Here is a 27507-nt window from a genome sequence, read left to right as displayed (position 1 = left end):
CCAACATTCTCTCCATCCCTTGATATGTTTCCCAGGCAATTCCATGGACTCTTTCTCCATTAGGGGAGAAAGAGTCGATCACATGATTTGCCATGAAACGGTTGACGGTTGAGCCATTTGAGCTACAAACTCCAACGTCATACTAAAGGGTTACTTTCATGCATCCAATTGATTATAACCTGCAAGCGAAAAATTAAGCAAAGTTATTAATGTTATGCACATTTTTTTTATTAGCATACACATCCTTAATTATTTTTTACCTTTAGATTAGATAAATCAAAGAAAAATTAAGAGACAACTAATCTAAAATGTTCAAAAGAAAAAGAGTACACAAAAATCATTTGCCTTACCCACTCTATAGGAGAATTTTTTAGTATCCCAAGAACACAACCCAATCACCAAGTGTAATAATATAATTGTTAAAATTTATTTTTTCAAATTTCTAACCAATTATATTATTAAACTTGATGTACCGGACCACTCTCGGCACACCGGACCATACTCTCGGCACATTGAAAAATCTCTCATTCTATACAATAACAATAAAAATAAAATAAAGTGCTTTATACGGGCTCCAAAATCTTTCTGACCCATGGAGGAGCATCGTCCTCCTTTTAAGTCTGGTGGATACAATTGGATTGGTTTGAGGCCCAACTCAAACTCAAAACGACAGGTCGTTAAAAGATCACATTCACTTCTATAGAAATCTAAAACGCCCTGGTTTCTCAGACGACAACTTCAAGACTCCAATCAAAGGGAGAAATAGTTGATGGTGTTGAAGCAAATAAGTATTCCAGCAAACTACGATGGCTTTCAATTACTGACGTTGTTTTCGATGTAATTATAAACACGAAAAACACACGAGAACAAGAAGATTAACAACATTATTTTCCCAGTGGTTGACACATGTAACAAGTTCAACAAAACTTCTGCAAACTATTACTATATGGAAGCTTCAACTTCATCGGAAGCCACTGCGGCTCCATTCGGGGCATCATCTCCATGCAGCTGAGCAGAAACGTCATCTATGGCGGAATTTAGCTGCGCTATCTTCTCAGCCAGTATTTTGCGGGTTTTCTGTACATAACAGAAAACACATAAGTTCAAATATGATCCAAAAGTTATACGGGGTTGACCAATCGAAGTTTCCACTTAAAAAGAAACAAATAGCACAATAAAGATAAAGTACAACCCACACACAATGGCCTCAGAAGCGCTTATAAAATCTTCGTTTAATGATTAATTCCACATTCTACATATCTAGAAACTATCATCAACCTGACCTTTCTATATTGCTAAAAACTACGATTAATGAGGGAACAAAAAAATTCTCACCTCAAGAGCTTTCTCTTCATCATAAATAAATTTTGGTAGCTTCCTCATCAAGTCTTTTCTGTCGGCTCCAGCTAGTGCCTTGCTTATCTGGGAATATGATATGATATGTCAGTCAAATACATGCTTTCGCGTCACTATAAAGAAGTTGGCCCCTTTTGATCAGCTATATATCACACACAAACCATGTCTCATCTCCCACAACAAATTCATACACTGTATATCATTTAACAAGATAATTACATAGCTTTACGTATCCTCTAGAAGGTAAATCTTTGGACGGGGGAGAGGGGGCAGAACCTATGGCTTAAAGGCGTTAATAATCAGACAGCAGTACTGCAGTAACATTCTAAAGGCCGTGTGGTACACGATGAATATATATTCTATCAGGAATCGTCAATTCACAAGTACAGGCTCGTATAGGTAAGGGCATGCGAGTACACAGACATGCAGATACTGAGTAGCAATAGCAATAGCAATCACAACATCAAATCGAGGCACCAAAGATATCCACCATTAAATAACCACACAGAATACAGACCAATGCAATGGTAACAGGTCAAACTGTGATAGATGCATAGCTTGTATTCTTCAAACATACCTGAGGTGCATATACACAACCTAATGCTCCAACAACTATCCCCCCCAATATAAAACCACCAACGAAGATACTTGCTGAATTTGGTCTATCGGCTCTGTAGTAGCAAAAACAAAAGGAAAAGAAGAGAAGTATTATAAGAACTGGCCAGCTAAAAGACATTTAAGACTTGAGAGATAAAAATAATACTGAAACACTGAAAATTTAGACGGCATAAATGCATGCATACCCAGCTCGGACAACAAGTGACCTTCTGTGTGAAGTAAGCTTTGCTTTGTCCTGAAATGCGGCATTTGAATTACTGGGACTAACGTTCAAAAGACAATAGTAGGTTGGCTTGGAAGAACCTAGCATCAAACATTTGGCAATGATAAACAACAAACTTGCATGTGAAATTCAAATTTAAAAGTTTTGCAACAAGAAATTGGGACATAGTAGACAAAATCTCAAGCAATGTGTTGGGTCAATTCAAGATGAAAGAGACATACATTTGATACTCATTATCCACATATATAAAGTCATGGTGTACAAAATAAGTTGAAGTGGCCAAGAACAAGGCAAATCACATAAAACAGGAAGATGAATCAACGAGCTAAGGGCTCGTTCCATAACCACGTTGTTTCTACTTGCCATTTTTTAGTTTTCACTTTTTGTGGTAGAGATACAAGGAAAGTGTATGGTAGAAATGAGGAAGGAGAAGGATGAAGGGAGGCGGTTGAAATGGAGGAGATAATATGAAAACGAAAACTTGAATCCTTTTCCCATTTCTTCCACTATCACCTTCTCCATTCTTCCATTCGCCCATATAGTTTTCCTCTATCTATAGCACACAACAATGAAAACTACAAACGAAATAGTTACAAAACCGGCCCTAAGAAACACCGGCTGGATAATTAAATTTCCCAGTGCACTTTGAATTCAAAGATGAAAACTTTCAAGCGTTAAATGCCTAAGAAATTAATCTGATAATACCCCTCAATGAATTTTTAACTGCTTAACTCAAGTAAAATATCATGTTCATGTGTAGACAATTGATCATGGATTGCACCAATAGCAGAATACTAGATAATCATACGAAAAAAAATCACAAAAAAATTTAAAAAAAAAACAATAAAAATCAGAGAATTATAAAATTGGCATCGGTTACATTCAAATCTTCTAGTCCTTGAGAAATGGAGCCTCAGCTTGCATTAAAGAAACAAACCCATCAAATTAGAGAGCTCAATGACTAATTGGTCAGTTCAAAACAGCTGAGAAATCTACAATTTGAGGCACACTTAAGAGAGTGATCCATTTTTCGTACAAAAATATTCATAGGAAAAATTAGAAACTAATAAATTGGAAAAACTGAAACATAAAAGGAAGAATTATTACCAGTTAAGAAGTGGGTTTTGTGATTCGGAACTGAAACGAAGGAACTCGGAAGAGCACTCATGGTTTTCAACTTCACAATTCACAGAGAGAGAGAGAGAGAGAGAGAGAGAGAGAGAGAGAGAGAAATTGTATTTCACCGGAAAAGCAAACAAATTTTGGGTTTCGATATTATCGAGCTATGCCTTGTACCAACCTTCAAAGGCCAGAAAATATTAACATTTTTTAGGCTTTTTTTTAATTAAAAACTAAAAAAAAAAACAAGATAACGAGGTTCTGATAATTTGGGCTCTAACTTTGGGCTGGTGTGGTTAAATGGCCCAAATCCACTCTTGCTTGTTTTTAGCTTCATAGGGCCTTGGGTTCCTTGTGACCCAAAAGAAAATCTCAATGACTCTATTAAATCGTACATGTCATTTTTGGTAAGGAGTAATTAGAATCTCCCATATTTTTGTCAAAATTGTTCAGACTTAAACATTTGTTTCTTTATAAAATTTGATTAAGATGCTTTGATCAATTGCCATTTCAACAATTTTCTATTTATTTAATACATATCGGCTTGTTATATTAACACCCCATATATTGTTGAATACACCTCACATATTTAATACACCTCACATTTGCTTTTTTAGTTAAAAATTATCTTAATACACCCACATATATCTTCATAGTACCCTCTCACCCCACACTCTTAACATACACTTTACATTTGCTATAAACACTCCGTATTTCCTACATACACTCCATACTCTTTACATCTTATGTGCAAATACATAATATCATCCAAAGCACCTTTAGTGTGAAGCTGAAGGCATGTGGGATACCAGAGTTTTTCTAATTTCTCCCAACCACACGTGAAGGACAACTCCACTTTGAACAACAAATCCTAAACGAGGTGTTGTGGGTTACCACCTCAACAATCTCATATTCTCATTAGCCTCAACGGAGTGTACAAGGCATAACTCATACTCTATTACGAGTAGGGATGGGCAAAATACCCATGGGTATGGGTAACTGCGGTTACCCGCCCATTTAAAGTTGATGGTTATGGTTATGGATAACCGTTTAAACAAATAAACGGTTATGGGTATAACCGTTTATCCATGAAATTTATATGGACGGTTATGGGTATTATCCGCGGTTATAACGGGTATCCATCGGTTATGGTTAATATTCATGATTATAACGGGTATCCATTTACCCATTTAATTTAATAAAGATTAGAATCACATCTAAAGCCTTTACTACCACAAAACCTCATGCTTCCAACTTCCAAGGCAATGCCAAGACTTTCATTCGATCAGACCCACATGTGTGGTGATGATTCTGATGAATGAATGATATGCCCCGAAAGACTGAAGCCCAGATGCATATTTATAACAACAAAAAAGAGAGAATCTTCACTGTTATATCTCAAGCAAAACCAATCATTCGATCAAAACCCAGTTTTGATCATGCAAGTACATTGCAAAAAAGCAATCCAACAACCAATTTAATCAAATTTAACATCGACCCGACTCGTGCAAAATTGCAAACAATCAAGCTTTACTTTTGAACAAACAATTCAACACCCCCTCTATTTATCTAATTGTCTGCCCAGATAAGAAATGGAAGCATAAAATACAAAATTATGACAAATTTTTCTTTTGTAATTTTCAAATTGTTAAAAAAATAATGTAGACGGGAGAAAAAAAGGGTAAATGGGTAAAAAACGGATAAACGGGTGAAAAAATGGGTAAACGGGTAAATGGTTATGGTTATGGTTAAATGGGTAAATGGTTATGGGTAAATTGGTACACGGTTATGGGTATGGATAATCGTTTATAAACGGTTATGGTTATGGGTATAACCATTTATGTAATTACCCAACGGGTAAACGGTTATGCGGGTATGAACATAAACGGTTATGGGTAAAATAACCGCGGTTACCCGCCCGCATAACCATTGCCCATCCCTAATTACGAGCATGTAGAAGTGACTAGCGTTGCTTATGGAAATCTTGGAGGATTGTGACCCCAAGTTACTCCATTTCCAACATTGCTCTTCTACTCTCCTTGATTATGTCCGTTGACTAATTTAATATGTCGGTCGTCAACAACAATGATCGTTCGATGTCTGTCACATAAGCAAAACTTCATGTAAACAAAACTTCACATGAACAATAAATCTTGAATCTTTCTGAAACATCAATCTTATGTCCCATTCGTAAAAAATAATTGTCTCAATATTAATGTGTTTGTTGTTTCATTGTTTAAGGTTTTGTTATACAATAGAGGGCGATACGATTTATGAAAGTTTAAGAAGATAAATAATACGTTGAAAGTGATTTGGGAAGTATTTATAATTTTTTGTTTTTTAAAACCTAATAAGGTTGAAATTGTCATTATATAGTAGGGTACATAAGTCATTTAATATTAAATTTTAATATAGGGTGTATTCAACATTATATGGAATGCTAATAAAAAAAACCATCTATATCCATTTAAACTAGCTAAAAACTAATTTCCTGCCATCTAGGAATATTAAATTATGGCTTTTCAATTAAAAATATTAATTTAACTAATTCTTCATTATCACTAGAAAAGAAAGGGTGCATTTTTGCACACCCACATTAACCTTGGTGTATGCTCGCCATACACCTCCTTATTTGCCATGTGTCTCATCGCCAAACTACGGTTAACATCTCAATTTAATGTTCTTTTTATTTTTTTAACAGTGATTTAAAATGTTGACTAAATAAATACAAACAAAACAGCTCTCTACCCAGCCATGCCAACCCAGACAAAGATGCAGCCGCGTTGCCACTGCCGGCGGCGACCAATTTCAACCCAATTCCTTATCAACCTATCACTCCACTCTTACCCCGAAACAACATCTACCACGCTCTTCACAACATCATCCGTCGCATTATCTTTGATCATCCTATCATAAAAATGCCTGAAATGGAAAAGCCATTTTTCAACTGTTCTATAATTACCGTAGAAGTTTGCACATCAATGGAAAAGCCCTTCTCTGTCATTTGCCTTAGATCAATCCAAAGCCTTTCATGGGTGTTTATCCAATTTCTTCAAAACATGAGCACTGCACATCAATGGATAAAGACCCACCGAAGAACTCAACTAAATCCATTTCTTCTCACATGCCCAATTGAAAAAATCCAAAGCCCTTCATGGGTCTTTATCCAATTTCTTCAAAACATAGATTACTACATCAGTTGTCAGTGATGGGTACGACTCGGATAACTCGTTCTCAAACTCACCGGACCACACAGGTTAGAGAAAACGAGTTCCTGACTTGTAGGACCGGTGAAGAATAGAGATGAGAGATACGGGAGGGGTGAAGAAGAGAGAGGGAGAGAGTAAACGTATGGTTTTTCCGGCAGCAGGACGGAGATCTGGTCACCGGCGGTGACGTGGGTAGGTGTTTATCGGGTTCGTTGGGTGGGGAATTTGAAGTGCTGGAGTTATTTTATTTTTGTTTAATTTGTGTTTTAAATAACTGTTAAAAAATAAAAAGAACATTAAATAAAGATGTTAACCATAGTTAGAAGATGAGACACATGGCAAATAAGGAGGTGTATGATAAGCATACGTCAAGGTTAATGTGAGTGAGCAAAAATGCACCCGAAAAGAAATAGAAAGTCATTAATACTTTCATAAGTAAACATTATTAATTTGTTAAATTTACGTATATTTACAAAAAAAAAATGTATTTGGAACTTATGATACATTTGAAAATAAAAGTATAGACATTTCGTAATCAAATGTACCAATATAATCAAACGATCATACATTCAAACGTAACTTTACTATGTTTATGTATGTGACAATGACTTTTGAATATTCTATTTAATTCACTAAAATAAATATTATAATAAACCATAAAAATATCTAAAAAAAGGAACGTGTAAGATTGAACCTCCAATAAAATGAAATTAATCACCAAAATTGTAGGAAATGCTTAATCAAATTCTTCAAAGGAACAAACGTTAAATCAATAAAATTAAAAAACAAGGTGCCTAAATTAAAGCGTCCCAGTAAAATAATTGTAACTAGGATCTCGAATTCCTTGTCGTTGAGACTCTGCAACCTCGAGCCCAAGTTCGAGCACCAAGGTTTTAACTTTTAAGTTCAAGTTCCAGATCCGTGTCACGGATGCTGGTGTTCCTTGGTCACAATTATTGGCTTTCAAGAGGTCGAATTGATCTTGAACACTGAAGAGTTCCTAGCTGGGGGTCCTATGCTTCTATCAACACTTCTTCTGTTTCTTGGTCTCATATATATATATATATATATATATATATATATATTATCTTCTACTGTTTACTGTCTCTTGGGTATATATTTTGACCAGTCTCCTCTAGGTTAATGTTTCTGGACCCAGCACCATGTGATATTTTGACTGCAGATGGTGTGTGATTTGACGCATGCATGCATTACTTTCAGGATTTGGATTCTCTGCCCTCCTATTTCGGTGCCCTCCTCGTGCCCTTCCCGTGCCCTCCTGTTTTGTGTGGTCACGGTTAATTTATGCTAATATTTTATATTATTTTTTATAAAAATAATAAGACAAAAAAAAAAAGTAATATAAAATATTGACGTGGCTTAACCGTGACCACACAAACAGGAGGACACGAGAAGGGCACCGAATTGGCAAACAGGAGGGCACGAGAAGGGCACCGAATTGGGAGGGCAGAGAATCCAAGTCCTTACTTTCAACGTCAACCAAGTCAATTCCAAATCAAGAGCCAGAAGAAGAAACGGTCCAATCCAAATCCCCCCATTGACTTGGTTTTAGATTAGAGCTGAGTTAGTAAATTTCTTTTTCACGCGTCGGAAGTTTGATAAAATAATTTTGCAACTTATAAATGCATGGTTCCGTTCATAATTCTATCGAGATCTTTTAGGTTAGGGCACTACTCCTATTCGGTTAGCAAGTAATTAAGTTAAAGATAATATTGGTTATGGATCATTTGAGCTATTTCTCTCAAACCATGGCAGAACAAACAATGCATCGTCAAATTAATTTTTTCTTCTTTCTATTTTTATACAAACGATATTATATGGAACGGAAATTTAATTGAAAACTTTGAGTATAGTGAATGTTCTATTACTTAATACTACAGTCTACAATTATTTTTATTTACTTGTTCATAGGAAGTTTTATGTTTGAATATTGATAATGAACCACCCGTAGTTTAAATATATCATGTATATAATGAATAAATAAATTCTTTAATCACTTTTATGTGAGAAACCTTTATTTTGAATATGATACTATGATAGGTGTTGAGTTTTATTCACTTTATTCTCCACAATTTAATCTACATATGTTGTATAAAAAAATTAAAAGAAATTTAAAAAATCCTTAAAAATCAACTTGAATTAACAATTATCAAACACTTTTTCTTCTCCGTGGATTTTCCAGTCCACTTCATAGTGTAGCCCACAAAAATGGTTTTTTTTTTTTTCATACCACCAATCAATGTGAATGTGACACAACAAAACATATTAAACTCTTCAATTAATGCAATATATGCTCGAATAGTTTGATGTGTAAATAAAACATGTAGGGCACTCACCTTACATTACATGGCCTCCTCCCTCCAATCCATCCACAATTGGCCCACGTCTTATTTTAAAGAAAGAACCCTCTGCACCTGGGTCCATCTATGGATCAATGTGAATGGATGGATATCATCAAGTTGTGCTGCTTTTTTTATTGTTTATTTTTTGGATAAATAATCAAGTTGTGCTATTTATTTATTTATTTATTTTTGATGAATCATTACGTCGAGCTTGGTTGGCAGATTGACGTGATATCACAGTAAATTTAAAAAAAAAAAAAACTTTAAACTTTTCATAGAATATTGGCTCTGGATTGGCTAGTGAGCTGACCAATCTTTGATTAAGTCCATAATTACCTTAAGTATTCATGTAATTCTTGAATTAGCACTGATGCCACACAAAATTATTTTGTTACTAAAGAAAGCTGATGTTACATTATAAAATTAATTGGTAATAAATAAGTAGCTTAATATTTTATAAGTCTTTACAAGGTTTCTTCTTTCATCGATGTAAAATATTTTTTACTTTCACATCCTCACAAGCCTCCTTTTATGTACGGTGAATATCTTATATTAATTTTTTATAAAAATAATAAGATAAAAAGTAATATGTAAAAGAAAAGAAGGAAAGAGAATGAAAATAAAAGAAGAGAGAATCATCCTTCTTAATCGACATGGAAAGGGACGACATCGACAAGAATGGAAAAGCTATGTGCTGGAAGCTGAGTTTACTGCTGAAAGCTGAGTTTGGTCAGTTTCGTACAACCTTTCTCCTGATGATGCATATGGCAGATTAGGGAATTTAAGATTAAATTGGAATACGTTGTTGTAATTTTCTAACGTGAGATTCTCGGTACTTTTTTCACCAAATAATCGCGCAACGAGAAAATGTGATATAAATGATAATAACATGAGATTCACATGTATCGAGTTAATTTTTTTCACCAATAAATAAACGCCATCTTTTACATATTATTTGTGACACGATCAATCGGACTGTAAGAAAAAAAAACCTTTACATCATGTGTTCATGCATGCAACACTTTTTTGCTAATATATGGATGGAATGGAAAGGTATGTATTATAATTAGAGTAAACTGCCGATTTGCCCCCTGAACTATCACCCAACTTTCGATTTGCCCCCTGAACTTTTTGATTGGAAAATTAAGGACTTAAACTAATTTTTTTGGCCGATTTCCCCCCTACCATTAGTTTTTCATAGATTTCATCCAAATTAACGTTAACTCTTATCGTGTGCAAACCACGTAACTCTCATTTGTGGACAAAAGCGTCATTTCACTAGACATTCAGACAAAAAAGCTATAGAATCACACATATTTGCATAGGTTTATATTTTAAAAATCTAAGGTTTTCAATTATTTTAAAGAATGAAGCGACCGAACTACCTACACATGTTGTGCATATGCTTCCATTTAACAGAAATTTGGATGGAATAAATGAAAAATTAACAGCAGGGGGCAAATCGGCCAAAAAAATTAGTTTAAGTCCTTAATTTTCCAATTAAAAAGTTCAGGGGGCAAATCGAAAGTTGGGTGATAGTTCAGGGGGCAAATCGGCAGTTTACTCTTATAATTAAAAACCCCCACTTGCCTGCAGGATCCGATCCTCTTCCTCTAAAAAAGGAAGAGAGAAAAGATCTGATCATTGATGCCATTAGTTTAATCACCAAGTTGTGTTATTCTGGTCCGAATTGGTGGGTAATAAACTATATAATTATTTAATAAGTTGAAAATATAATATAAATTACAATTATCCACGCTTTTCCATGTCATTTTTCTGTTTTATTTTTTGTTTTTTTCACGGCTGCCAAAGGGGAAGACCTGATTGGTCAGCCAGCCAGAGAGCAGTGCACCAAACCGAAGAGGTAATCCCCGAGCCCAAAGCGTTTGTCCTCAGCAACTCACGTTTAATTACATCGATTCAAACAATAAATTTGTCCTTAAATAGTGCTTACAATGCAAGAAAAATCTGTCTTAATTCAGAAAAACACTGCCAACTTTTTTAATTAATTTGCTTAATGTTTTGTTTAACCGGGTATTTAAGACAAAACAAAACCCTTTGGTTACTATTATTTGCTCTCATCCTTTCACCAAATCAAAACTGCTGCTGATTTAAATAAAAGGAATTATTTAGGGAAATGGGGTTTTCTTGGTCAAGAACATAATCCAAAAAACCGTGTCCAAATCACCAACTCAGCATTCTCCATTGTTCTTAAAGCCCCAGTCTTCAAATTTCCATCTCTGCAGATTACGCATGTTAGTGTGTGGTTTAGAATATCGTTTTGTCAAAAAAAATAAAAAAAAAATAAAAAAAATAAAAGCCTTAAATCTTGAAAATCCAGAAAGGAAATACATTTAAGTCACCATCTTTCCAAATATTAGGTTGCCCAGATTGTTCAATCACAGACCAGCCGCCTCTGTTCTCTCTCTGAAGCTCAAGATTCGAAAAGATGGTGCCTTTCTCTCTGCTGGGTGTGAGCTTATGCCTTGTTGCTGGGTTGCTGGATACAGCCATGGGAGCAGGAAAGACCACCTCGTACTCGAGGGAGCTCGACCGTACACCCACCTGGGCTGTTGCTGGTGTCTGTGCTGTTATCATCATCATCTCATTGGTTTTGGAGAAGGTCCTGCACAAAGTTGGAATAGTAAGTTTAATTTCTCTGTAACTGCAGTTAAACAATTTACCCTTATTAATTTTAGTCCGTTTTACTGAGTAACTGGTTTTGTTCACCTAGCTGCCATGGTTAATTTTCTTCAAAATTTTGGATCGCAGCTCAAGTTTTCTGTGTGCTAGCATAGTTTGACTTTCTGCTATATCAAAGTATATCAGTGATTTTTGCATAGTTTGTTTCTTCCTCTGGAGTAGGAAATTTTGCCACAATTGACTATGCTTTCTGTTTTTTTCTGGGAATATAAAATGAAATATTTATTACACTTTGTTTGAAAGAGAAAATTTAAATTGCTAAGGAACTTTAAAATAATCGAAATTGAAATGATAGAATTTTATTTTTTAAAATTTGTGAATTTTCTTGTTTGGTTCATAGAAAAAAACTGTGGAATTTGAATACAGAATTTCTTTTTTTAAACTCTTACTCATAGAAATTTGGAAACAATACCTATTTACATGGAATTTAAACTTGGGAATTTGAAGTCCCAAATTTCAAGTTTTTTATCCATACAGAAATTCTAAATTATGTTGTTTAGTGGAAAAGAAAGTTTGAAATGCTTGAATTTGAGTGAAAGGGAAAAGGGTTCATATCAATATTTCTTAAATATGTTTAATCTTACATATTTATCTGCTTGATGGTGGTATCTTGTTCAATGTCATGGCTGCTTATGCATTTACAATTTTACATTTACTTTTCGCGTTCTTTCATTTTCAGTTTTGTTTCAGTACAAATGCTTACTTGAAACCAGGAACTTTATGTGTTAAGAACAATTTGCTAATTTGACAGTGTGGCTTTACGCTTCTTTTGATTTACTTCTTAATTAAAAAAACTTTCGATTCAGTGGCTTACTGATAGGCACAAGAGAGCACTGTTTGAATCTCTTGAGAAGGTTAAAGCAGGTAACAATCATGTTTGTCCATGAAACTGATTCAATGGTTTCTGATTTGAAACTTTGCAAGAAATATCAAGTTATGGATAGACATTTGACTTTGTGAAATTGTTGCAGAGTTGATGATTCTAGGTTTTATTTCGCTGATCCTGACTTTCGGGCAGAGTTACATTGCCAAAATATGTATTCCACTCAATGTTGCAGACACTATGCTGCCATGTAGAGTAGATGATAAGGAGAAGGAGGAGTCAACTAGTGACCGGAGACTCTTATGGTACGAACGTAGATCTTTAGCTGCTGCCTCTGAATATAAATGCAAGACTGTAAGTTCATCTTCTTCATCACCACTGAACTTCAGCAGTTTTATTTACAATTGAGAACTGGTCATAATTTGATTTTTGTTAACAGGGATACGAGCCACTTATAACAGTTAATGGATTGCACCAACTGCACATCCTCATATTCTTCTTAGCCGCCTTTCACGTGCTATACAGTCTTCTCACGATGCTGCTCGGGAGGCTAAAGGTATAGAAATTAGCTGGATATCAACATATGGATTCTCTTGTGCTCTTTTGAAACTAATGAACTTGAATCAGACTATGTTTCTTGTTAATCGATCTACCTTACTACGCTAAAAGTTTTATTAACTTTGCCTTGAATGGTATATTCCATATTTGCTGAATGCTTCTTTGTACAGATTCGAGGCTGGAAGCATTGGGAGGCAGAGACTTCAAGTGATGACTATGAGTTTTCCAACGGTATATCAATCCCTTGATGCATACATACCCTCGTCAAATACATATTCTAATATCATGCCTTGATAGCGAAGATCCATGTTGGAAGCTAAACTTGATTACGTTTACTTGGCAGATCCTTCGAGATTCAGACTTACTCACCAGATATCATTTGTTAGAGCACACACCAGTTTCTGGACTAAGATTCCTTTCTTCTTTTATTTCGTAAGGCATCTTCAACTCAATTTTTTATTTTTGCTTTTCTTTCCTTTTGACTTACCAAAATACCTCAGGTTGGTAATCTCAGGGTTTTTGGATTCGCTCTCATAGTATATGTTAAAACTGAGCTTCTTATAACATGTTTTGCAGGGATGCTTCTTTCGACAATTTTTTAGGTCTGTTAGTAAGGCTGACTACTTAACACTGCGCAATGGATTCATCACTGTGAGTTTCATCAGTTTTACAAAATTTCAGAACCATATTGAATGTGACATTTCAATTTATCGAAATGCCAAATGTACAGGTCCATTTAGGTGCAGGAAGTAAATTTAACTTCCAAAAATATATCAAGAGATCATTAGAGGATGACTTCAAGGTCGTCGTTGGGGTTAGGTAATATCAAATTTGTTATCTGCTTCTTATTCTATCACCAGCTATATTTTACTAGAAAATCTTACCTCGTTTAGTTTGTCCTGAATTATTTCTTCATGTCTTTGGCAGTCCTCTATTGTGGGCATCATTTGTGATCTTTTTGCTCCTTAATGTTAAAGGTTAGCTACTTCTTTCTGAGAAAATCCTTTTGCAGAATAGTATTATAACTTTATAGTTCAATTTAATCGATTGACTTAGCTGTATAATAATGTTCTTTCAGGATGGCAGGCACTCTTTTGGGCATCCTTGATCCCTCTCGTTGTAAGAAAGCATCCTTCATTAGAAAATTAATCTGGTTTAGTTTGAAAACTGTAGTTTCTGACAGTTTGTGTAATTGCAGATAATTTTACTCGTTGGAACAAAACTTCAGGCCATCCTGACTAAGATGGCCATTGAAATTGCAGAAAGGCATGCTGTGGTTCAAGGGATTCCTCTAGTACAAGGATCTGACAAATATTTTTGGTTTGGTCGGCCTCAATTGATTCTTAATCTTATCCATTTCGCGCTGTTTCAGGTATTGGATTGCCTTGTCTTTGCAGATTCTAGATTCGGGATTTAATCTTTTGTTCGAATAGGGTCATCTTAAATACTTTCTTGAATGAAGGTAGATAATGGCGTTATTGTTTGCCGGAAACTTTAGTAAAGAACATCCCGATCTTAAGAGTTGTTGATCTGGTGTTTAAAATGATCTATTACACTCTATGTTCAATTTTCAAACAAGTCTTTGTCTTTTTTTTAGTTGAGAGATTGAAAAGTTTCTGTTAAAACAGATCCTGCATGTTTGTGGCTGCATAATTTCAGTTCGGGTAGATGTTATGCACTTTAAACAGAAGAACACAAAAGTATTCATCTTAAATTGTTGCTACCAGATATCTGTGAACCGGTGTTAATAAGTAGTCAATATCTAAATCTTGTATCTGATCTGCATTCCGGCCAACCTCTGAATTTGTATGAATTTCTCGAGAGTTATGTGTTGATTTCTCTCATATTTTCTTCTACTGGTCGTCTAATCGGTATTCTGGTATGTACAGAACGCATTCCAAATTATATACTTTTTCTGGATATGGGTAATGCTCTGTTCCCACTTACTTCATATTTCTTTCACTCTTTGAATTTTGAAGTGCACTTCATGTCGAATACTCAAATCTTGGATGAAACTTTGCTGCAGTATTCATTTGGGTTGAAATCTTGCTTCCATGCCAATTTCGAGCTCGCAATCGCAAAAGTAATTCTCGGGTAAGCCTTTTCTCCCTTGATTTTTTATGTTCTTGGCTGGCTCTAACTGGAGTCGTTTGCTATACTATTGATTGGTGAGGTCAAATTGGTAAGTATATATATATTTCGTTGGATTGATATGTAATTATATGCAAACAATTTTGCAGGGTTGGTGTTCTATGTTTGTGCAGCTACATTACACTTCCTCTGTATGCCCTTGTAACTCAGGTATTATTTTCGTATATTTTCTCAGTACTCGGTTTATCCAGGTGGTAAAGTCACTAGAAATTTTACAGGGAGGCATGGCATCGAGCCCTCCACCACCCCCGGGTGTCAAGATGCATAGTGTCAAGCACTAAAAATCTTAGTTCTCTTATTGAGTTTTTTTTTTCCCGGTCCAGTCTCTTGCTTTATACGATTGAACTTGATGTAAAATTGTTGTGGCGAACGTTTGCAGATGGGTTCACACATGAAAAGGTCCATCTTTGATGAACAAACATCCAAGGCCCTTAAGAAGTGGCACATGGCGGTGAAAAAGAAGACGCACGGAGGCAAGTCCCCTACCCGAACCCTAGGTGGTGAAAGCTCCACCATTTCAACGATGCGCTCCTCTACCTCAGGACACACGCTGCATCGCTTCAAAACAACTGGTCACTCAACTCGCTCAGCCACCTTTGAGGACCATGAGACATCTGATCCCGAAACTGATCCTCAGTCACCTTCATCAACAACACACTTGATTGTAAGAGTGGATCAAATTGAGCAACAAACCGAGCTAAATGAACCCCACGACGGGGAACAGACCAATATTCCAGATGATTTCTCGTTCATCCCACCTGCCCCGGGTAAAGAAACATGATACCAGGGAGAAATATTAGAATGATTTGAAATGCAGCTACCTGTAGTTGCATATTTTGTACATTAAATTTCTTGTTTCTACGTTACTAGATATGTTAGTCAACAATTCATTTTCTTTGTACTGGCCTGATTTTGCTCAATGATTTTGATATACTGATTTTCAAAACCCTTCCCAGTATGTTCCCAATAACGTCTCCAATTCATGATCCAATATTTCTTGTCGAGATTCTAAATTTGCTCGCGATTCTGGCTTTGATCCTTGTTGAAATGAGTACAAGGTACTCTTTTAAGCACGTTGGGTTTGCGAAACAAGGAAAATTCGAAAAATTTGAGACCTGAATGCGAATGGACACTTTTTTCAAGTGTTGAGTTGCAGATTTTTACATTAGGCACCAGTGAATCGAGGGAAGTGTTAAACCCAAGTCTCCTTGGGACTCAGCTTGCGGCCCGGTCTTATCTCCAGAGTACATGTCTGCTGCTCAACTAAACACAATATATTGGTTGAGTTTGAAGAGTAATGCTAATTGTATTTTGGTGTTTAATGTTGGAGATGAGAGGTTCAGTGCAATCCTACTTCCCGAATCATTTTCGGACTTTCAGCCTCTCGGCAGGCCTGCCCTTGGTCGGAGGTTTAGATCAGCTGTGTATGTTAATAGGATTAGAGTGCGGATTCAATTGGGGAGTTTTACTCAAAAGTTACTGACAACACTTTTTTTACCTAAAGAGGGTTAATTAATTATTTGTAAATACGCTTATATTTTCATGCAAATATCAGGATGTTAAAAAATTTAATTAATAAAACCCTTAATTATACTCATTGTTTGAAATGGGGGGTAAAGTTTAAACGTCATCTTATATCGGAGAAACTCTTAAAATTAAGTTAAAAATGACAAATTTCGTCGATATTTCTGACATATTGGTTAAATATCGACAAACTGTCATATGATATTCCTTAAAGTTTCATATGAAATTTTCACATTTTTTAGTGTGTTTCCATCGTTTCCATACAAGGCAACCGATATCGATATTGATATATCCATCGATATTTTCACAAATTTGCATATTGATATTCCAACCAATACTCATATTTTAAACACTGATTATACCCAGTTATACTTCTTGAAATTAACAAGTTTCTGAATATGAGAGTTGAATACATGTATTATGTGTTTAACATACATACAGTGTATCCACTTTGGAAATTTGCTATCTATGATCTTGTATAACTCAGTTCAGTGTTTTAGGCATGCATGTGGTGTTCTGTACTGTAATGGACTATAATTAAGAGCCTTCTCAGTTGAACCAAAAAGGATTAAGAATGGGAATTTATTAACAGTTAATTAGAATTAGATGCCTCATTTTAGATTTTTCTAAATTAAACATCTTTAGATGCCTCATTTTAGATTTTTCTAAATTAAACATCTGTTACATTTCAACTTTTGATTAAAGTGCTTTTACTTTTAATTAAACTTTATATTCTAGGTATATTCTTAATTTAAGTATTTTATAAATTCTTTTAAATCCATTTCTATGTAAAAAAAAAATGCACTCAATAATATTCATTAATTTATTGCTATTTTTATGGAATCTCATCCCTTCCTCAATTTAAGGATTCAATTATATCTATAGGGGTTCAAGATTAATTGGATGAAATATAGTTTTTCCAATTTCCAACACAACATTTTATATAGATTATAAAAAAAAAACAAGAGTTCGTTTATAATTAAAATTGAGATGTAGACTAGACTGACTAATTTCATGCAACTGAAAATAAATTTGAATTTTTTAACAACTACTTATAGTAGAAACGTGAACTAAGAGTTTTCACATTTTTATTTTTATTTAAAATGAGTCCTTATTCCAATAATTAATTATTAAGAGTTGACAAAATATTTTTTACTGCAATGTTTTAATGTGAAAAGTTATCTTTTTTTTGGGTTACACAACTTACACATAACGTACCATAAGTTTTGTACGTACCAAAATAAGGATAATACAACGTACTAATAACTTGGTACGTACTAAATAAAGAGTTGCATAACGTACCAAAAGCAATATTTATAACGTACCAAAATACTAATACGTACCCAGATTAAATTTATATAACGTACCAATAACGTACCAAATGATTGGTACGTTGTTTTTAATATATCTGTTTGGTACGTTATATTTAATAAATGTGCATGTTATATTTCATAATTGTATGTTAATAGGATGTTTATGTGTTTTTAGAATTTAAAACAACAAATTATTTGAATAAGAAAAATTCATTTTGAACGAATTATGATAAGATAAGATAGGAAGTTTGTGGTGATTTTAGAATATTTGTTATATTATTTTCTGAACTAGTTGGTTAATTAAATACAATAAAAATCATAATTTTTAATTAAAAATTAGTAGAAGAATGTTTGATCAAAAGTTTAAAAGTTATAGATGTTTGATTAAAAAAATTCAAATTTGAGGCATCTATATCAAAATGCCTCATTTATTAAAGCAAACGTAATTAGGTTAATTAACTTAATCACGTTTGCTTTATTTTATTAGTAGTATTAAGGGTGGATAACCGAACTTGAGACCTTATTTAATATTCAAGAAATTATTGAAAACTGTTTACAATCGATTACATAGATGATTTTCTCTATACAAACACAATACATTAGACTCTCTCTCTCTCTCCCTCTCTCTCTCTCTCTTCACCGCAATTTACAGATAACATTGATACAGTTTAATACCTACCCTGACAAGATGTTTGTTAGCTCCATCATCTTTTATGTTCAAAATCAACACAGGCCATAGTATAATCCATACAGCATACCAGGGGCGGACATCCACCCCTTAGAGTAGTCTAAATAACCTTTACATACGAAGAGTAGCCGTCCTCATATCTGTTGTGCTCCTAAAAGCTCTCAATCATTTCAGTAAAGTGTTGAGATTCTCGCAAGTCTCTTTTGGCCTGAGTCTTTGTATATGTAGTGGAAAACCTTGGAGTTTGAGATAACGACTCTAGGTGGAGTGGACCACATGAAGAAAAAGATTACTTGATCAAGTTCAAAACTATCTTTTGCTTACACGAAAATTCTAGTAAGTTCCCGTGTATGCTTTGTATACGGAAGGCAAGATTCGAAGTTTGGCTCTGCTGCCTTACCCACCTATTCCCTTGTGCACCCAACAGGTCAATTCGTTTTGATTGCATTGTTATGTCACACTATTCCCTAAAACCCAACTCCTAAATTGCCCTTGCATTACCCAACTTCTCCTTTTCACCCAACATATATCAAATTGTTTATTAGTTGGTTCTGTATGGCATTTTGGTTTTCAATTACATCTTGAGCTCGAGCAACCATGTCGTTTCATACATGGTCCAAACCTACACATAACACAAGCATATTGTCGTGTAACTTGTCATATCTTTAGTTGTATATAAGTTTATAACCATAAAGAAACCGCATGATTTAAAGGCTCCTTATGAGTTTCAAATTTATCTTTTCTTAATTAATTAGGCATGTTCAACCCAAATAAAAGGCACGTACGCATGGAACCTTCTAGCTGAAGAAACGTTGAGATCACGACTCAGTTTCTAAGACAAAAAAAGAAAAGAAAACATATATGCATAGATTTGTACAACAAGAAAAGTAGTAGTGAAATAGATAGATATGAACAACCCACAAAGATAGATTAATTTGGTAGTAATTAAAACAGAGCTGAAATTAAGGACTTAAGTAATTCACCTTCAAGTTTTCCAGAAACAAAATCAATGACCGATAAAGTTGATCGAAAGAGAATACAAAATCAACAAGCAGCATGGAAGTCATGAGTAGGTCAATAAGGCCATGCAGTTTATAATTTGCCTATTATGGTAACATGTCTCTTGTTGTATGGCATGCATGCCCTTGATGAAATCGTAAGTAGTATAATTTGGATCCGATTTTCCAACCTTCCTCTAGTCTTATGGTTGATTGCAAACCATTTGATTGCCTCAAAGTTCCAACTCCAACCATAAAGGTGAGGAGGGAGGTCGGAAAGTCGGATGATATTTTACATAAATAGTTACACACGTTGCATGAACCTGCACTACCTTTGTAGGCAAGACAAGATTTGAGTTGGGCGTAGCCTTACACACCTTCCCTTTACACCCAACACATTAAAATGTTCAATACGGTAATGCTTGCATTGCAATGTCTAAACCCTAAACCCAACTCAAAAACTGCCCTTGCGTTACCCATGCATCTTCCCCCTTTTCACCCAACACATCAAATTGATTTAGTTCGTTTTGACTGCATTTTGGTTTTAAGTTACATCGATGACATGAGCGTGTACGATCCAAACCAACATTTTGTCCTCAATATATACTTCATTCCTACCTTGAAACCTGCCCTATCACGAATCTATCTTTCTCACATAACCAGCCAAGTGAAAAGCTTGAAGAATTTGTCATAAGCTTCTTTTTCTTCAAAAACACTTTGCAATTGAGATACATAACTATATCAACTGCCAAATTTAAAGACAAAATTGGTTACTCATCTGGTGAAATAAATTTTATATATTTATGGGAATTGATCTCCGCACACATTTTTTTTCCTCTACATTATATATCTCATTTATTTTTTATTTACGAATTGAAGAAGGAAAATCAAGAAATAAAAATAAATAGAGATGAAGGGAAATGATCTTCATGTCTTCCATTATCTTTTTTCTGATGCTATTGGCATTTAGACTATTAGTGGTGGGTGCAACACATGTGGAATGCGGTTGGAAGTGGGATTATCCTATTGTATTTAGCCTAATCAAGTGTCTAAATTCATACTAAATAGCTTATCAAAAGATTTCTTGACTAAAATAAATGCATGCATCAAGCTATAATGTCACGTTTTTCCTCGCTCTTTTTGCGGTTTACCAAAAGTCAACATTTTTAATGATTTCACAAATAATTAGTGGAGCAAGTGGTTGAACTTGGCGACTTGGTGCCCTACTCTTTCAACATGTGTGATTTACGATTATGTGTCACACGTACAATTAGTCGTCTCAGTGTTATTTTTCCTTTTAATGTAGAAAAAGATTTCAAACTCGAAATTCTTTGATAGTGAAAAAAAAGTGAAATAATGAATAATCCTCTAACGGTAACGATGTTTGAAATACGTTCTAAAAGTTAATTATGAGACAATACTTTATAATTTTTTTTAATAGTGTATTTTTTTCTTTTCCCACCCCACCCCACCCCACCCACACCAGGCCTTGAACCTGGGACCTAATCTACCCCACCCCTTACCCACATTTCACATATTAAACTAAGTTAATTAGTTTAATCTAAAGATAAATATTATTGTTTAAGGATGTCTCATTAAATGTTATATACTTAAATAATGTCTAAGGAGTCATTTAATACTACGGTTTAGTGTTATTTTTTTTCACTTGTAAGTGAGAGGTCTTGGGTTTAATTCTCATCAAAAGCAAATTTGAACCACATTATTGTTAGCCCATTGTAAGGCTAAGTCCACCTCCATCCTCTTTAGTGTAGATAAAAAATAAATAAGTCTAAGAAATATGTAATGGTGAGAATGTAATCTAAGAAAGTTAGATTCATGATACCTTTCTTTCTCGTATAGACATTATAAATGTTCCTAATCATAGTATTGCTAATTAGGCATTGACAATCCTATAAGATAAGTACATGCTATGTATTCTCTCTTCAAAGAGAGACTAGTCTTGAGTCAATGGTGTGAAAAAGACATCAATATGTAGGTGCTGGATAGAGAGTGAGTTCACTAAACGCAATCAACATGAGTTCTCGTACTCATGTTATATGAGAACTGACTAGTTAGGATAATGCATAGTAATTATTTGACCTAAGACATCACAATTGTCATGTGAATACGTCTTTGATTATTTGATGATGCGTCACAACCTCATGGTTTGTTGCGCTCATTGTTGGGATCAGTGATTTATTCATAAAGGCATGTGAGTGTACAACAAGGGATCTATAACGTTCAACTACTGAATAAGAATACTCTATGATATGATTCAAGAGTCTCTGGTCATAGCACATGAATAGGATTTAGGAAGTATGTTTGATATCACATTCACATGAATCATATAGATAAGAGAATCACATATGATAGTAAACATGAATAAACTACCAACCAAACAATGTGATCAAGAGTATTGACTGTATTGCATTATAATTCCAATTGAATCCAAGGAGCCAAGGAGTAAAGAACCAAAGGAATGAAGGCCTTGAGTAAATAATCTTTGCTTATGCAAAAGAGGTATTTACAAAGGTACAATGAAGACTCTTCCCTTTCCTTTTCAATTTAGATTAGGTCTTAGTTCATCACCTACTAGTCTTTAAATTTCATGGTTAAAAATTAGTTTATTGAGTTCATAGTAACTAATTTTCGCATTTAGTCTTGTAATGCATGAGATACTCAATGGACAAAACTTTCCTTCAAACGGTAGTTTTTTCACAATGTGTCATCCCATCATTTTCCTTTTTGGGGTTAATACCTCCCATTATTTTAAACATAGTGCTTCCTGAAAATAAGGGAAAATTGTGGCCATATGGTAACACATGAGGAAATAAACATGCAAAATTTGCGGTCGGTGCATTCTTAATCTGTATGAAAGTACTGCTTAAAATTATGATTAGTATTAATCACAAGTTTTTTCTTTGATCCTATAACTGGTGTCTAGTATTTTTAAGAAGAGAGACAAATCTTGTAAGTGTAGTTTTGTTTGCAATTTCCAAGTTGGCTTAGTTTAGTTCAGTAGGTTTGAAGGTTCGTTATGGAAAGGTGACTTGACTTTGCCCTAAGATGAGTTTAGTAGTTTTAATTATCCTTCCATAGGCCATAGCCTTTCCCATGGGCAACCTAATCAAGTGTCAATTTTCCAAAGCTAATTTTTTGGACAACTCCCATTTTTCAAAGTTATACCAACTAATACTATAGAAACTTATGTATTTCGGTTGCAGTGTCATTATCTTTCTAACTACCTTTTCATGAAAAAAAATTTCATTGTGTGGAGTATTCGGCTCGAAACACCAAGTGCCCTTTTTTTTAAAGTATCTAATCACTTGTATTATGACACTTGTTATAGTATGATGTTTTAACAGCACACTGAAAAACCTCTCCTCTTCATGCATTTGGTTACATACGTGAAATAATAACAGAGAAAACTGTTAACTGCAACGGATATGGTAAAGTTATTTCGTTTTTTTTTTTTATCAATAAAGTTACTTCCCCAGTCAAGAACATTTTTTACTCATTAATTCTCTAATTTTTTGGGCAAACTCACTCATTCTCTTAATGTCCTTGAAAAACTAGTGATTTGGGCATACTGACTGAGTGTAGATAATATCATAATTATGACTTTAAATCATCTTTGTATTTGTCCTTATCTATGATTAGAATATTCCATCGGTACAAACTACATATCCGCACCCATTCTTTTATTTTATTTTCTAGAGAGATATTTATCTTTTGAGGTGTGATATCCACACATCCTATTTTATTTCTTACACATTTTTTTAATTTTTAGCTGTCAAATTGGTTGAATTGAAAAAGATCAACGGATAAAAATTATCAAAAAATATGTAAAAAATAAAATAAGATATGTGGATAGCACATCCTTCTCTTTTATTACTTATAAAATTACCACTGAAGGAGAGGGTATTGGATGCGGCATCTGAATTGCGTGTGATGTGAGAGAGTAGTGAGACCAAAAGTGGGTCAGGGTCATTATGACAAATTAGAGAGGGCGGGATACAAAGTTTTTTGTGTTTGAGTCCGCACAGATAGATACGTGATCCGATTGTCCGATTTCAGAATTTATCTTTCTTAAGGTCCACCCGTATAGTTTACCCTTCTATCTTTTACCTAGAGATACTGTTTGGGTTGCAAGTTAAACGTTTTTAAAGTAGATTGGTTCAAACTTTAAAGGCTGATTGGTGCAAGTTATACTTTGACACTTCAATTTTCCTTTAATACAAAAGAGGGGTATCTTAAGACACATCCTTGTTCAGACTTTAATACAAAAAGCAGATTACTTGGATTTAGCATAAATAACATTTTTATTTACGGTCTTGTCTCGATGGTTTTTTTTATGTATAATCTTATTGTGATGGTTAATTTATCTTTCTCGTGACGTAACTGCAAATTCGTAATTAAATAAGAATTTGAAACAAAAACAGTGTAAGACCCAAATGATTAAAGATGTTAATAATTGTTGAAAATGTAAAAGAACAGGGAAGTGAAGCAGTAATATGAGATTAAAATTGGATTAATTAGAAGAAAATCATGGTTTGTCAATTGGTTAATGCAGAAAATGATAGTGACTAAATCTAGAAAATCCACTGCCACCTGGGCCGATCCTTTCCGCCTACCTCTCTCTCTCCTCTTTCTCTCTCTTAAACCCTTATCTTCTCCAAAGTCCAAACATTTTCACTTCAGAAGTTTCGGACCAAACTGCCACTCCTCTACTCTCCCAGCTCTCAAGCTCAAAGTATAAAAACCCTTCGGACCCCCCCCCAAAAGTCCAACCTTTCTTTCTTTCCATTCAATCTTTCCACCTCTGGTTTCTGAAAACGATATTAGATAATCGATATACCGCCGTATGATCAGCCATGCCTCGCTCTCAGAGATTTCTAGGCAGCAGCACCCCCGCCACCAACTTCTCAACCGTATCGGCAGCTCCACCTCCTGAGGCCGTGGCTCTGGAGTCGGATTTAGTTGTCATACTAGCAGCGCTGCTCTGCGCCGTCATATGCGTGGTGGGTCTTCTCGCCGTCGCCCGCTGCGCCTGGCTCCGCCGCGGCCCCGGCGGCAGAGCCGCTATCGGCTCGGCTTCTTCATCCGCCAACAAGGGCCTCAAGAAGAAGGTCCTCCAGTCCCTCCCGAAGTTCACGTACGGATCCGGCGGCGCCGAGCCGCCGCCAAAGCTGGGTTCGGAGTGCGCCATCTGCTTAGGGGAGTTCGCGGAGGGGCACGAGATCAGGATTCTGCCGCAGTGCGGGCACGTGTTCCACGTTGGATGCATCGACACGTGGCTTGGGTCTCACTCCTCGTGCCCTTCGTGTCGGCAGATCTTGGTGGTTGCTCGGTGTCACAAGTGCGGCGGGTTTCCGGCTCCAATATCTGAATCTGAGGCGGAGCTCAAGGCTCGCCAGGACCACACCAACCATTCAGCTCCTCCTCCGGCGGCGGCTGCACCCACTACTGCCATTAGTATTAGTTCTTCTAATACGGCTCCAACTACAAATTTTCTCCCTTAAAATTTGTTAATTAGGCAAACCAACGTTTTTAATTTTTCTTTAATTAACTCACCCTTTGTTTTCCTTTTTCTGAATTTGTATTTCCTACCAGTCTTTTATGTACAGAGAGAATCAATGGATCATCATGTTTATTCATCTCAAATTTTATTTTCCCCAATTGGCACCAATGCAATGCAGTAGTTGAATGTTTAAGTTCTTCCCTATGTTTATCAAAAAGGGTGAATATAAGGGGAAAAAAAGAGAGTGAGTGCAACCAAGAAACTACTTGGGATTTGACACAATGTGCATATATTTTTGTTTAGCTATTTTTATGTAAGTGTCAAATTGTAATTTGCAAGTCAATGAAACTAACTTTTTATATAGTTGATGCAGATGAATATTTGCAACAATTAGAACTTGTATAAAATCTGTATCATTCAGTGACATATATTATTGTAGCCAGATTCCTAAAATGTTTTTTTTTTTGGGAACTTTAACGAAAAACACCCGGTACTGTTCACTTTAACGAAAAACCACATTTTTACACTAAAAAGTCAATCCTGGTACTATTCACTTTACCCTTTATTTTGTCCTTATCATTAAAACTCAAAGTTTTCAAGCCCTTTTCATTAGTTTTCCTTTTTTTTTGTGGGTAAAATTAGTGGAACACGACACGTGTGACTTGGTTAGTGAATTTCAAAATCTTTTTTTTTCAATTGTAATAAGACAAACAATGTTGTTATACTTGATTAGTTAGTTAATTAACATTTCAAATGCATAAATCTCCCACTTCTCTTTCCCTAAGTTAATATATTACAAAAAGAGAGGTTCCTTCCTTCCATGGTTCCAAAGCAATACCCAATTATGCTATGCGGCTATTTTATAAAGAAGAATGCTAAGGATACTCTCAAAAGTCAAAATTTTCATAGAGTCTATTACCTCATAGTTTAACGTCAATTCTCTTAACAACATTCATAGATAATCCTATTTTAAAAGAATCATCTAGCGTTGCTCTTTATATATGATTTTTCCATGTTGCTTGAAGCGGGCAAAAGGGTCAATGGGGTCAAAGATGCTTGGAAATTTTGGAGTGGAAATTGAAATAAATTTGAGGCCTAACTTAGAGAGGTCAGATGGTTGGACTTTGAAGCACAACCATCACAAGTTGGGATTTTTAATTGATTTTGTTTCCACTTTTGTTGAACTTTGTGGAGCACTCTTTGCAAGTTTGAGTGCCATTGAAGCAAAACCATCTCAAAGCTTAAAAAAAATGCTGAATTTTGTAAAAGTAGAGCCAACAGAATCACGACAGGTTTTAGTGATTGCTAGAATTTCTTCAAGCACAAGCATGGTCACTCAATGGAGAAAATATACTCTTCAAAGTTCAAACCCCTTTTGATTTTCTGGTGAAAACTTTTAGTTGCATTTCCTCTTTAACATGACAATACTTGTATTCAGCCTACGATGTAATCGTTCTTTCGACAAAAAATTAATCAAATTGGTGATCTCTCTTTTTTTTTTTTTTCATTTGGTAATCTAAACCCTAAACCCTAATATAAAATCATGATTTTGGTAACAAGTAACATTCTCATAATGAACGTCCGTTTGTTGATGCATATAAATGACTAAACAATCTCTAATTGATTAAGTTTTTGCTAGAGATGAGGAAATAAACGGATTTTGTTACAATAGTCTACAACAACAACAACACAACCTTATCCCACTAAGTAAAGTCGGCTCTATGAATCTTAGAACGCCACTGCGCTTAGTTTTGCGCCATGTCCTCCATGTCATTTTTTTAGAGTCTCTTTCCAGGTCTTCCTCTATCCCTTTTGTCCTAATTTTTGTCTTAAAAAATCATATTTTCTAACCATAACATCTATAGGTCTTACTACAACAATTTATAATAAAAATACTTCCCACTAAGTGAAGTCAGCTCTATGAATCTTAGAACACCATAGCACTCGGTTTTGCGCCATGTCCTCTGTTGATACACAAAACTAGAGGGGTCTTGGAACAACGTAAATCCGACCGTGAATCTGCAAGAATGTAAAGAACACAAGATGTATTGTGGTTCACCCCAATGTTTGGGCTACGTCTACACTGATGTTGATATTGTTTCACTCTGAATGGTGAATCTACAAGAAGGCTAGAGACAGTGTACTTTCTAGCCTATTTTCTCTCTTCCTATGGTCTGAATCTTGACCTCCTTAATGAGGAGAGTGATGAGTCATTTTATAGAATAAAGGCTCCTCACTTATTACATATTTGCCCCTTCATTTATTACATAATTACCTTTGAGTCCCCCGAGTATTTATACAAGGTCTAAATATGGACGCCCTTAGTATGGTACAAACAGT

General features: G+C 35.0%; 3 protein-coding genes across 3 annotated transcripts; 2 read left to right on the top strand and 1 right to left on the bottom strand.

The window, feature by feature from the left end:
* Positions 1–789: 789 nt before the first annotated feature.
* LOC126609071 (uncharacterized) lies at positions 790–3500 on the bottom strand. Its single transcript, XM_050277092.1, has 5 exons — positions 3305–3500; positions 2160–2277; positions 1934–2027; positions 1336–1422; positions 790–1077 (listed from the first exon to the last, which is right to left on the bottom strand). Exons 1-5 carry the CDS (start codon positions 3363–3365, stop codon positions 943–945), a joined length of 495 nt encoding a protein of 164 aa, XP_050133049.1. The 5' UTR covers positions 3366–3500; the 3' UTR covers positions 790–942.
* Positions 3501–10945: 7445 nt separating this feature from the next.
* Positions 10946–16069, top strand: LOC126609059 (MLO-like protein 8). The gene is made up of 15 exons (XM_050277085.1): positions 10946–11532; positions 12398–12455; positions 12563–12768; positions 12854–12970; positions 13143–13203; positions 13316–13404; positions 13549–13623; positions 13703–13791; positions 13900–13949; positions 14051–14091; positions 14171–14344; positions 14862–14897; positions 14999–15066; positions 15213–15273; positions 15503–16069. The coding sequence occupies exons 1-15, from the start codon at positions 11338–11340 to the stop codon at positions 15902–15904; spliced, it is 1722 nt and encodes a 573-aa protein (XP_050133042.1). The 5' UTR covers positions 10946–11337; the 3' UTR covers positions 15905–16069.
* An 8256-nt stretch (positions 16070–24325) lies between these two features.
* Positions 24326–25310, top strand: LOC126609052 (RING-H2 finger protein ATL80-like). Its single transcript, XM_050277075.1, has one exon. The coding sequence runs from the start codon at positions 24521–24523 to the stop codon at positions 25166–25168; it is 648 nt and encodes a 215-aa protein (XP_050133032.1). The 5' UTR covers positions 24326–24520; the 3' UTR covers positions 25169–25310.
* The last annotated feature ends 2197 nt before the right edge of the window (positions 25311–27507 follow it).

The sequence above is a fragment of the Malus sylvestris genome, chromosome 2 (assembly GCF_916048215.2).
Source record: "Malus sylvestris chromosome 2, drMalSylv7.2, whole genome shotgun sequence".
Lineage (NCBI taxonomy): Eukaryota > Viridiplantae > Streptophyta > Magnoliopsida > Rosales > Rosaceae > Malus > Malus sylvestris.
This window is presented reverse-complemented; position numbering and strand designations above follow the sequence as displayed.

Excerpts from the sequence above, each read along its gene's own strand:
- LOC126609071 (XM_050277092.1), bottom strand. The coding sequence starts at position 3,365 with ATGAGTGCTCTTCCGAGTTCCTTCGTTTCAGTTCCGAATCACAAAACC. Across the intron at positions 2,278-3,304 it reads CAAAACCCACTTCTTAACTG|GTTCTTCCAAGCCAACCTAC; the intron begins GTAATAATTCTT and ends GTTTGATGCTAG. Across the intron at positions 1,423-1,933 it reads GTTGTGTATATGCACCTCAG|ATAAGCAAGGCACTAGCTGG; the intron begins GTATGTTTGAAG and ends TCATATTCCCAG.
- LOC126609059 (XM_050277085.1), top strand. The coding sequence starts at position 11,338 with ATGGTGCCTTTCTCTCTGCTGGGTGTGAGCTTATGCCTTGTTGCTGGG. Across the intron at positions 11,533-12,397 it reads TCCTGCACAAAGTTGGAATA|TGGCTTACTGATAGGCACAA; the intron begins GTAAGTTTAATT and ends CTTTCGATTCAG. Across the intron at positions 13,405-13,548 it reads TTCCTTTCTTCTTTTATTTC|GGATGCTTCTTTCGACAATT; the intron begins GTAAGGCATCTT and ends CATGTTTTGCAG.
- LOC126609052 (XM_050277075.1), top strand. The coding sequence starts at position 24,521 with ATGCCTCGCTCTCAGAGATTTCTAGGCAGCAGCACCCCCGCCACCAAC.